Source organism: Salvelinus fontinalis, chromosome 30 (genome assembly GCF_029448725.1).
Source record: "Salvelinus fontinalis isolate EN_2023a chromosome 30, ASM2944872v1, whole genome shotgun sequence".
In the NCBI taxonomy this organism is placed as follows: Eukaryota; Metazoa; Chordata; class Actinopteri; order Salmoniformes; family Salmonidae; genus Salvelinus; species Salvelinus fontinalis.
This window is the reverse complement of record NC_074694.1, coordinates 20,216,410-20,229,064: the sequence shown is the minus strand read 5'-3', so window position 1 is coordinate 20,229,064 and position 12,655 is coordinate 20,216,410. Positions and strand designations below refer to the sequence as shown.

General features: G+C 43.4%; 1 protein-coding gene across 3 annotated transcripts in view; it reads right to left on the bottom strand.

Annotated features, from left to right (window-relative positions):
- LOC129828778 (F-box only protein 11-like) overlaps positions 1 to 12,655 on the bottom strand; it is a 40,115-nt gene that overhangs the window by 5,421 nt on the left and 22,039 nt on the right. For 2 of the 3 annotated variants that reach the window (XR_008755293.1, XM_055889978.1), the window contains exons 2-11: positions 11,857 to 11,987; positions 11,224 to 11,305; positions 10,767 to 10,911; positions 7,874 to 8,003; positions 4,262 to 4,345; positions 3,879 to 4,011; positions 3,482 to 3,588; positions 3,077 to 3,188; positions 1,225 to 1,331; positions 974 to 1,111 (exon numbers count right to left, since the gene is read on the bottom strand). Coding sequence is in view for 2 of the 3 variants with exons in the window: in XM_055889978.1 (XP_055745953.1) it covers positions 974 to 1,111; positions 1,225 to 1,331; positions 3,077 to 3,188; positions 3,482 to 3,588; positions 3,879 to 4,011; positions 4,262 to 4,345; positions 7,874 to 8,003; positions 10,767 to 10,911; positions 11,224 to 11,305; positions 11,857 to 11,987 (1,169 nt within the window). In the remaining variant the exon portion in view is untranslated. The remainder of the gene's footprint in view (positions 1 to 973; positions 1,112 to 1,224; positions 1,332 to 3,076; positions 3,189 to 3,481; positions 3,589 to 3,878; positions 4,012 to 4,261; positions 4,346 to 7,873; positions 8,004 to 10,766; positions 10,912 to 11,223; positions 11,306 to 11,856; positions 11,988 to 12,655) is intronic. The other variant, XM_055889979.1, reaches the window with a different exon arrangement.

The window sequence follows — 12,655 nt, the reverse complement described above, 5'->3', positions numbered from 1 at the left end:
AGAAGATGGTCAGTGGGGAGGAACCTTGGACCTTCTCTAATACGTTTCAGAAGAGCAAGGTGCTGAACGGTTCTTTCCTCTTGAGAAAATTACCTCAATCCAATGTCTTATGTAACTAAGCTACAGTGTGAGTAGGAACACATTTACAGGTTTTTAAAAGGGAAAAGCAGTGGATTAAGGTTTATGTAACTAAAATCAGTGGTGCGTCTCTAAAACCTACACATGGATTAAACTGCAAGCCAACGCTTCTCTTTAAGAAGAAACGGCTGCAGACTGAGGTTCGACAGTACACTAACGTTCTTCCTCAATTCTTCTTTCCTTGTTACCTTGCATCCTCTCCTTCTCAAAACACATTGGAGAAGAAGGTCAGAGGGAAGAGACCTTGGACTTTCTCTTGCAATAGGTGACAGGATGCAAGAGATGGAGGTAAGATGAATTGAGATGGCGCCTTAAGTCACTACAGTAGACAATGAGCTGGCCACAATGGACCAATATGGCGTGTCATCTCAGTGGTAGCCAGACCAGACCAATATGACGTGTCATCTCAGTGGTAGCCAGACCAGACCAATATGACGTGTCATCTCAGTGGTAGCCAGACCAGACCAATATGACGTGTCATCTCAGTGGTAGCCAGACCAGACCAATATGACGTGTCATCTCAGTGGTAGCCAGACCAGACCAATATGACGTGTCATCTCAGTGGTAGCCAGACCAGACCAATATGACGTGTCATCTCAGTGGTAGCCAGACCAGACCAATATGACGTGTCATCTCAGTGGTAGCCAGACCAGACCAATATGACGTGTCATCTCAGTGGTAGCCAGACCAGACCAATAGAGACCAGACCAATATGACGTGTCATCTCAGTGGTAGCCAGACCAGACCAATAGAGACCAGACCAATATGGAGTGTCATCTCAGTGGTAGCCAGACCAGACCAATAGAGACCAGACCAATATGGAGTGTCATCTCACCATGCCGTGGTCGAAAGTGAAGACGCCCACGTCTCTGCCGTGGTGGATGTGGTTCCGTCTGATGATGGGGTTGCCATGGTTTTTCACCCAGATCCCAGCCAGAGCGTTGTTGGAGATCTCGTTGTCCTCATAGATACCCTGGAAACACAGAATGTCAGTTTCACAGCAGAATCTTGGAAATGGGATTATTTGAGTTATCAAGTGCCATAAGGAAAGAGAGGTGTGTGTGTGTGTGTGTTTGCATTACCTACCTGTGCATGGTCGGTAATGTAAAGCCCCACGTTCTCACAGTCGCTGATGTTGCAGTGTTTGATGGTGGGACAAGCTCCCTGGCCGCTCACACAGACCGCTGAGCCCACTGAAACAAACAGGTGTAGAGCCAGCAAGGTCAGCATGCTAGAGCCAAGTGAATCGACTACGTTAGACTTAGACAGATACCCACTGTCTCAATTGAATGTGTTGAAGACACTGAAAATAGCTAGCATAGCTCCAGCATTATTTTAAAGAGTAGAAGCCTATGCGCTATGATAATTATTATGCATTTGGGAGTCAAAATGCAATCCAAAATGAAAAGGCCCTATAAATAACAAAATCAATAAATTTCCCATAATTGGACTGCACTAAGAAGGACAGAGGGTAATACTATGTTTTATGAAAGGCATGTAGTTCTGAGAGGGTAATACTATGATTTATGAAAGGCATGTAGTTCTGAGAGGGTAATACTATGTTTTATGAAAGGCATGTAGGTCTGAGAGGGTAATACTATGATTTATGAAAGGCATGTAGTTCTGAGAGGGTAATACTATGTTTTATGAAAGGCATGTAGTTCTGAGAGGGTAATACTATGATTTATGAAAGGCATGTAGTTCTGAGAGGGTAATACTATGTTTTATGAAAGGCATGTAGGTCTGAGTGGGTAATACTATGTTTTATGAAAGGCATGTAGTTCTGAGAGGGTAATACTATATTTTATGAAAGGCATGTAGGTCTGAGAGGGTAATACTATATTTTATGAAAGGCATGTAGTTCTGAGAGGGTAATACTATATTTTATGAAAGGCATGTAGGTCTGAGAGGGTAATACTATGTTTTATGAAAGGCATGTAGTTCTGAGAGGGTAATACTATATTTTATGAAAGGCATGTAGGTCTGAGAGGGTAATACTATATTTTATGAAAGGCATGTAGTTCTGAGAGGGTAATACTATATTTTATGAAAGGCATGTAGTTCTGAGAGGGTAATACTATATTTTATGAAAGGCATGTAGTTCTGAGAGGGTAATACTATATTTTATGAAAGGCATGTAGGTCTGAGAGGGTAATACTATATTTTATGAACGGCATGTAGGTCTGAGAGGGTAATACTATGTTTTATGAAAGGCATGTAGTACTGAGAGGGTACTACTATCTTTTATGAAAGGCATGTAGTTCTGAGAGGGTAATACTATATTTTATGAAAGGCATGTAGTTCTGAGAGGGTAATACTATGTTTTATGAAAGGCATGTAGTTCTGAGAGGGTACTACTATCTTTTATGAAAGGCATGTAGTTCTGAGAGGGTAATACTATATTTTATGAAAGGCATGTAGTTCTGAGAGGGTACTACTATCTTTTATGAAAGGCATGTAGTTCTGAGAGGGTACTACTATCTTTTATGAAAGGCATGTAGTTCTGAGAGGGTACTACTATCTTTTATGAAAGGCATGTAGTTCTGAGAGGGTACTACTATCTTTTATGAAAGGCATGTAGTTCTGAGAGGGTAATACTATGTTTTATGAAAGGCATGTAGTTCTGAGAGGGTACTACTATCTTTTATGAAAGGCATGTAGTTCTGAGAGGGTACTACTATCTTTTATGAAAGGCATGTAGTTCTGAGAGGGTACTACTATCTTTTATGAAAGGCATGTAGTTCTGAGAGGGTACTACTATCTTTTATGAAAGGCATGTAGTTCTGAGAGGGTACTACTATCTTTTATGAAAGGCATGTAGTTCTGAGAGGGTACTACTATCTTTTATGAAAGGCATGTAGTTCTGAGAGGGTACTACTATCTTTTATGAAAGGCATGTAGGTCTGTAGGGAGATGAAGACATTGTGTTGTAAGGTACCTGTGCAAGTGCTGCGTATGATGCAGTGGTCAATGCTGGGGCTGCAGTTGACTGTAATCTCCAGACAGTGGTGGGCGTTGTGGTGCTGGGCAGACTTATCATCAGGATTAAACTAAAGGACCGCAAACATACAGGAGTTAGACAAGTTAATTACATGACTAAGATATTACTAAGACATGACAAACGTCAGGCTAAAAGTAGATAAAAGCTTCTGCTAAATGGCATATATTATATTACTAAGATATGAGTCATATTCCTAACATATGACTAACAACCACAACTGATATGTCAAGACTGCCCTTTGTTTTAGACCAGCTGTATTTACAATGACATGTGGACCACTAATGTACAGAGTCAGTCAGCTAGGCTAGAGTCATATTACATAAGTCATGGATAATATCCCACCTTGATGGTCATGTAGCCAACGTATGCGTCCTCTGAGCCCTCCATGAAGACAAACGTGGAGTCTCTGGTGTTCTCAATGATCACTTTGTCCGCTACTTTACCAGGTGCTGTTGAAAAATGAACGTCGTTAGGATTAAAAGGGCGAGGTTAGGAAGACAACATCGGGCTAAAAGTGTCCAGCAATGACAATCCATTAACCTAGTTAACAGGTCAAGTGGTATAACTCAGTGGGAGTACTTGGCCTATCCACAGGGGGTACTTGAGAAGACTCCTGCGACCACAGGCCTACAAGCAGAGCAAAATGTATTTGGTGGTACAGTAACCAAAAAAGGTTGGGAACCACTGGTACAGATAGACAACAAACAGACAGTAGGTCAACTCAATAATGAATACGTACCAGCTCCGATCATTGTGATGGGTGACTCTATGTAGATCCACTCGTCAGTGTAGACCCCAGAGTGGACGAATATGAGGCCGTCAAAGTGGGCCTCCTGAACACCCCCCAGTGCATCCTCTATGGTGTCATAGTACTGAGGAAGAACAGAGAAGTGTGTTAAAGCCAAGTCACAGTGAACACATGATGACAAATCACTCAATAACAACCTTAAAACAAACAGAACTCTGGGACAGTTTCCCAGATTAAGAAGCCTAGTCCTAAACTAAAAAGTTAGGCCTATATAAATTGACATTCTTCAATCAGTGTGCATTTTAGTACAGGACTAGGCTCAATCTGTGTCAAGGAAACTGTCCCTTAAACTCTCTGAAACAAACAACTCTTACAAGCATGTTCTCTCTTCCTTTGTATCTGGCAGGATTACTGTAGAAGTGTTCTGCGAAGCCTGTCTTCACGTGCGCTCCTTTATACTGAAAGCAAAAAAAGAATGAATCTAGCCATTGCTATTATTACACAGTAATACTTATGGTGAGATTATCTCTAGAATCACAGCAACCTCAAGTGATATTAGACTCCACTGGGACTACTTGAGCCATAGAATTAGAATAACTGAGACTCTGTTCTTGCATGCATACGTCTGTACAAACTATTGACAGTACGTTTTAGCAGCAGCAGTATCTACAATGCATTCAGAATGAATTTAGACCCCTTCACTTTTTCCACATTTGTTACAGCCTTATTCTAAAATGGATTAAATACACATTTTCCCTCAATCTACACACAATAGTACAAAATGACAAAGTTTAGATTTTTTTTGCAAATGTACTACAAAAAAAACGGAAATACCTTATTTACATAAGTATTCAGACCCTTTCCTATGAGACTCGAAATTGAGCTCTGGTGCTTCCTGTTTCCATTGATCATCCTTGAGATGTTTCTACATCTTGCTTGGAGTCCACCTGTGGTAAATTCAATTGATTTGACATGATTTGGAAAGGCACACACCTGTCTATATAAAGGTTCCACAGTTGATAGTACATGTCAGAGCAAAAACCAAGCCATGAGGTTGAAGGAATTGTCCATAGAACTCCGAAACGGGATTTTGTCGAGACCTCAGATCTAGGGAAGGGTACCAAAATATTTCTGCAACATTGAAGGTCCCCAAGAACACAGTGGCCTCCCATCATTCTGAAATGGAATAAGTTTGGAACCACCAAAACTCTTCCAAGAGCTGGCCGCCCGGCCAAACTGAGCAATCGGAGAAGGGCCTTGATCAGGGAGGTGACCAAGAGCCGATGGTCACTCTGACAGCTCCAGAGTCCCTCTGTGGAGATGGGAGAACCTTCCAGAAGGACAACCATCTATGCAGCACTCCACCAATCAGGCCTTTTAAGTTAGTGACCAGACGGAAGCCACTCCTCAGTAAAAGGCACATGACAGCCCTCTTGGAGTTGGCCAAAAGGCACCTAAAGGACTCCAAGACCATGATAAACGAGGTTTTCTGGTCTGATAAAACCAAGATCGAACTCTTTGGGCTGAATGCCAAGCGTAAATGTCTGGAGGAAACTTGGCACCATCCCTACGGTGAAGCATGGTGGTGGCAGCATCATGCTGTGGGGATGTTTTTCAGCGGCAGGGACTGGGAGACTAGTCAGTACAGAGAGATCCTTGATGAAAACCTGCTCCAGAGCTCTCAGGACCTCAAACTAGGGTGAAGGTTCCCCTTCCAACAGGACAATGACCTTAAGCACACAGCCAAGACAATGCAGGTGTGGCTTTGGGACAAGTCTCTGAATGTCCTTGATTGGCCCAGCCAGAGCCCGACTTGAACATCTCTGGAGAGACCTGAAAATAGCTGTGCAGCTACGCTCCCCATCCAACCTGACAGAGCTTGAGAGGATCTGCAGAGAAGAATGGGAGAAACTCCCCAAATACAGTTGTGCCAAGCTTGTAGCATCAAGCCCAAAAAGACTCGAGGCTGAAGTCACTGCCAAAGGTGCTTACATTTACATTACATTTAAGTCATTTAGCAGACGCTCTTATCCAGAGCGACTTACAAATTGGTGCATTCACCTTATGACATCCAGTGGAACAGCCAACAACAAGGTACTGAGTAAAATGTGATATTTCAGTTTTTTTATTTTGAATAAATCAGCTAATTTAAAAATAAACGTTTTGCTTTGTCATTATGGGGTATTGTGTGTAGATTGATGAGGATTTTAAATTTAAAAATTTTTTTTTTAGAATAAGTCTGTAACAAATCAGTTTGTATGTCACATGCGCCAAATACAACAGGTGTAGATCTTAGAGTGAAATACTTACTTACAAGCCCTTAAGAAAAAAAAAGTGTTAACTGTATTGTTAGTTAAGAAAGTATTTACTAAAATAAACTGAAGTAAAAAATAAATAGATAAAATAAATAATTAAATAATTAAGGAGCAACAACAAAATAACAGTAGCGAGGCGATATACAGGGGATACCGGTACAGAGTCAATGTGCGGGGGCACCGGTTAGTCCAGGTAATTGAGGTAATATGTACATGTAGGTAGAGCTAAAGTGACTATGCGTGGATAATAAACAGAGTAGCATCAGCGTAAAAATGGGGATGGGGACAATGCAAATAGTCCGGGTAGCCATTTGATTAGCTGTTCAGCAGTCTTATGGCTTGGGGGTAGAAGCTGTTAAGAAGCCTTTTGGACCTAGACTTGGCGCTCCGGTACTGCTTGCCGTGAAGTAGCAGAGAGCATTCTATGACTAGGGTGGCTAGAGTCTTTGGCAATTTTTGGGGCCTTCCTCTGACACAGCCTGGTATAGAGGTCCTGGATGGCAGGAAGTTTGGCCCCAGTGATGTACTGGGCCATACGCACTACCCTCTGTAGTGCCTTGCGGTCAGAGGCCGAGCAGTTGCCATACCAGGCGGTGATGCAACCAGTCAGGACGCTGGTGGTGCAGCTATAGAACCTTTTGAGGATCTGAGGACCCATGCCAAATCTTTTCACTCTCCTGCGGGGGAATAGGTTTTGTCGTGCCCTCTTCACAACTGTTTTGGTGTGTTTGGAACATGATAGTATGTTGGTGATGTGGACACCAAGGAACTTGAAACTCTCAATCTGCTCCACTACAGCCCCATCGATGAAAGTGGGGGCGTGCTCGCTCCACTTTTTCTGTAGTCCACAATCATCTCCTTTGTCTTGACCACGTTGAGCGAGAGGATGTTATCCTGGCACCACACTGCCAGGTCTCTGACCTCCTCCCGATAAGCTGTCTCATCGTTGTCGGTGATCAGGCCTACCACCGTTTTGTCGTTGGCAAACTTAATGATGGTGTTGGAGTCGTGCCTGGCCACGCAGTCATGGGTGAACAGATAGTACAGGAGGGGACTGAGCACGCACCCCTGAGGGGCCCCTGTGTTGAGGATCAGTGTGACAGATGTGTTGTTACCTACCCTTAACACCTGGGGGCGGCCCGTCAGGAAGTCCAGGATCCAGTTTCAGAGGGAGGTGTTTAGTTCCAGGGTCCTTAGCTTAGTGATGAGCTTTGAGGGCACTATGGTGTTGAACGTTGACCTGTAGTCAATGAATAGCATTCTCACGTAGATGTTCCTTTTGTCTAGGTGGGAAAGGGCAGTGTGGTGTGCAATAGAGATTGCATCATCTGTTGGGGCGGTATCCAAATTGGAGTGGGTCTAGAGTTTTTGGGATAATGGTGTTGATGTGAGCCATGACCAGCCTTTCAAAGCATTTCATGGCTACAGACGTGGGGTCTGAATACTTTCCGAATTGACTGTATTTGGTTGAGTAACAGTGAAGGTTTAGAGGTCAGAGTACAGTGTGAGTTTACAGAAGTCAGAGGTAAGTGACGACAGTGAGGGTAGAGGTCAGAGGTAATTGTTTGTAAACAATCCCTGTCCTGAGATCAGAGGTGAGAGGTAACAGTGAGGGTAGACGACAGAGGTGAGTAACAATTAGGACAGTTGGGGTAGAGGTCATAGTCCTACCAGCTGCTGAAAGCTCTCTTTCCATGGGTTGGGCTGCTCGTACTCCTCTGGGTTAATCTGGAAGAACTTCCCCGCCTCCGGGTGCATCATGGGACGCGTGTACTCAAACACATCCATGTACAGCCTCTTCCTGTGAAGCAAAGCAAGGCACACAGACAGACACCATCAGACAGGGTTACTTCATGTAATAACACTCGGTGGTGGGGGGGGGGGGTCTCGGAGGGAAAGACATGGTGTGTGTTCCAGATCAGTCCATTGCAGTCAGACTGTGCAGAATCACTGGTCTACAAATCACCTTGCATCCCAAATTGACAACTCACTATGTGATCAGGATTCGACTCTGTGCATCAGCTTGCTGAAACTGCTGATTAACTGAGTTGTGCGGGAGGGAAAGGGATGCGGGAGGGACTTGAATGGGGATGTCCATTCTATTGCTATGGTCTCACCATCCATCCATCCAGTCAGAATGAATGGCAGTGTGTCTCACCATCCAGACACACACAATCAGTCAAACAAGGCTGGTCATGGCTCACTTCAACACCATCATCCCGGAAACCTTAGATCCACTACAAATCGCATACTGCCCCAATAGATCCACAGATGGCATAATCTCAATCCACACTGCCCTTTCCCATCTGGACAAAAAGAACACCTATGTGAGAATGCTATTCATTGACTACAGCTCCGCATTCAACACCATAGTGCCCACAAAGTGCATTACTAAGCTAAGGACCCTGGGACTAAACACCTCCCTCTGCAACTGGATCCTGGACTTCCTGACGGGCTGCCCCCAGGTGGTGAGGGTAGGCAACAACACATCTGCCACGCTGATCCACTAGGGATGCGTGCTCAGTCCCCTCCTGTACTCCCTGTTCACCCACGACTGCGTGGCCAAGCACGACTCCAACACCATAATTTGGTTTGCTGACGACAACAGTGGTAAGCCTGATCACCGACAATGATGAGACAGCCTATAGGGAGGTCATAGACCTGGCAGTGTGGTGCCAAGACAACAACCTCTCCCTCAATGTGAGCAAGACAATGGAGCTGATCGTGGACTACAGGAAAAGGAGGGCCGAACAGGCCCACATTAACATGACAGGGCTGAAGTGGAGCGGGTCGAGAGTTTGAAGCTCCTTGGTGTCCACATCACCACCAAACTACCACAGTCCAAACACACCAAGACAGTCGTGAAAAGGGCACGACAACACCTTTTCCCCCACAGGTAACTGAAGAGATGTGTCATGGGTCCCCAGATCCTCAAAAAGTTCTACAGCGGCACCATCGAGAGATTCCTGAATGGTTGCATCACCGCCTGGTATGGCAACTGTTCAGCATCCGACCATAAGGCTCTACAGAGGGTAGTGCGTATGGCCAAGTATATCACTGGGGCCAAGCGTCCTGCAATCCAGGACCTATATACTAGGCGGTGTCAGAGGAAGGCCCAAATAATTGTCAGACTCCAGTCACCCAAGTCATAGATTGTTCTCTCTGCTACCGCACGCAAGCGGTACCGGAGCGCCAAGTCTAGATCCAAAAGGCTCCTTAAAGATACACTTCTTCTTAATGCAACCTCTGTCAGATTTAAAAAATCTTTACGGCAAAAGCACAATATTCAATAATCTGAGAACAGCGTTCAGCCACAAAAGTAAGCCATACAGTTACCCGCCAAATTGTGCAGTCAACAAAACTCATAAAAAGCATTATAAATCTTCACTTACCTTTGCAGATCTTCGTCGGAATGCACTCCCAGGACTCCCACTTCCACAAGAAATGTTTGTTTTGTTCGGTAATGTCCATCATTTATGTCCAAGTAGCTACTTTTGTTAGCGCGTTTAGTACACATAGCCAAACGCTCGTGCAGGTCCGGGCGAATGTCGGACGAAAACTTCAAAAAGTTATATTACAGGTCGAATAAACTTGTCAAACTAAGTATAGAAGCAATCTTTAGGATGTTGTTATCATAAATATTCAATAACGTTCCAACCGGAGAATTCCTTTGTATCTATAGAAGTAATGGAACGCAAGTCGATATCATGTGGAATGCGCATGACCAGGACCTGGCTCTCTGCCAGACCACTGACTCAAACAGCTCCCACCCGGCTCAACATCACAGTAGAAGCTTCATTCAACGTTCTACAGACTGTTGACATCTAGTGGAAGCCGTAGGAAGTGCAAACAGATCCATATCCTACAGTGTTTTCAATAGGCGATGAGTTGAAAATCGACCAACCTCAGATCTCTCACTTCCTGGGTGGATTTCTTCTCAGGTTTTTGCCTGCCATATGAGTTCTGTTATACTCACAGACATAATTCAAACCGTTTTAGAAACTTCAGAGTGTTTTCTATCCAATACTAATAATAATATGCATATATTAGCAACTATGACTGAGGAGCAGGCCGTTTACTCTGGGCACGTCTGTGCACCTTTCATCCAAGCTACTCAATACTGCCCCTGCAGCCATAAGAAGTTAACAGCTTCTACCCCCAAGCCATAAGACTGGTGAACAATTAATCAAATGGCCACCCGGACTATTTACATTGACACACCCCCCCCGCCCGTTTTTACACTGCTGCTACTCGCTGTTTATTATCTATGCATATATTTTATTCCTACTTACATGTACAAATTATCTCGACTAACCTGTATCCCCACACATTGACTCGGTACCGGTACCCCCTGTATATAGCCTCATTGTTATTTTGTGTTACTTTTGAATTTATTTTTAATTTAGTAAATATTGTCTTAACTATTTCTTGAACTGCAAAGTTGGTTAAGGGCTTGTAAGTAAGCATTTCATGCTAAGGTCTACACCGGTTGTATTCTGTGCATGTGACAAATACAATTTGATTTGAAACAGACAGCCAACCAGACAGAGACACAGCCACTCACCAGAGGATGGGATCATTGGCCAGTTCACTGAAGCGTTTGCAGACACATGCTGCGCGACACAGGTCCTGCTCCAGCAGGTAGGAGAAGATCTTCAGAACCACCTCGTCTGGCAGCTTCTCCTCGAGGTAGTGCTCCGCAGGCGCTGCTAGTGGTGAAAGCAACGAGATGGACACTTTATTAATGGAGGTTTTCACACATCCAAAGTAATAACAGGAGCTGGACAGAAAGGATGTCCAACACAGAGAAGGGACATTTTTAACCTCCAATTCTCATAACATGTTAACCAACATCTTCAACAACTCTCCAAAACCTCTGTCGTTGGTTTTACTCTATTGTGTATGTCATTGTTGTCTTTTAAAGATTTTTGTAAGATTAGCCAGAGGTGAGAAGTGACAGGACAGTGAATATAATAATCTAAATTCAACAAAAAGTCTGTAAGATCAAAGTATTATTTTACCTGGTAAATCTTGAGACTTTCCTGACACTCTGGCACGTTTTGCCCGATGGCCAAAGTCTTCTGTGGCTGAAGTGGAAGCACCCTGCACACATAAAAATAAATAAAAAATGTTATAAGCCTTGATAGCTTTGACACGTTTTGATAGAACAGACAGTGGTCATCTGCTTAAAACGACTATCAATATTTCAGCATTGTTTTTAATAAATCAAATTCTTCAATTAATCACTACCGCTAGTGAAATACTAATCAATTATGCAAAGACGAAAGATTAATTATCAAATTCAGCCCGTGGGTGAAAGGACGACATGCTAAAGACACCATCGTGGGTGGAATGCATTTCCCACTGATATTGCTCAACAGTCTAGGTTATAATGTCTGCAATATGTCTTTATAACCCGAGGCACTCAACAGCCCGAGTTAAGTGAGCTGATTCATTATGGCAGATCCATGTTCAGCAGGCAAAAAGATAGAAATGTCACGAGTAGAGCTAAAATTTGTCATTATTCTACATGTCAGAGGTATCATGTTTGTATTACATAACATATGTCTACCTATATGGTGCACTGCTTTTGACCGGGGCATAGTGCACTTTATAGGGAGCCATTTGGGACACATTCCATTCTAATGACTCACCTCCATGTTAGTCTTTGCTGGACACGCTGCTGTTCTCTTGGGTAGTAGAGACTTTCTTCGAAGTTGGTACGGACTATTCTGAGCTCCTGGACCGGATTCTTCTGCAACCATATCTGCAGGGACGTCCTCATCTGGAGAGGAAGAGAGGACACAGTCAAAACAACCATATCTGCAGGGACGTCCTCATCTGGACGAGGGGAAGACAGTCAAAACCCTCTTAGCTTAAGCTACGACAAGTAGAAATGTTACGGCTGCACAGTAGTGAGCTACATTTCCTTTGCACAGCGCTAAAATCTTTCACAGAGTAGAGTTCTAGAAGTCGGCATGCCTCTCAGATCACTGACTGACAGCAGAATATTCGCCTTCATTCCAGTCAGTATCTTCTAAATAAAAGAGAAATACGTGAAGAATGAACGTTAGCTACATGAAGTAGCTAAGAGAAAACATTTCATGTAGTCCAAGGTCCCCTAGAAAACACTGCTTCGTAGCCTGTCACAATAACTGCTCCCTGGCATTTTAATTAGTTGTCATGTTAAACACTGTATTCAAAGAACTATAGAATTAGAATAATCATTCTATTTCCATGATTCCAACAGTTCACCTAAGTGTTTTGCTCTAAATCACAAGTCAATCGCAATTGCAACATTTGGTAAAAAATAATGCCTAGATTGTTTGCCCATATCGTGTAGCCCTATGTGGCAGTGTGGAAATTACCTCAAATGAAAATTGTTTTATACTATTCAATTCAACCAAAAACTATCAGAATGGAGAAAGACACATTGAAGTCACTTAGAATATG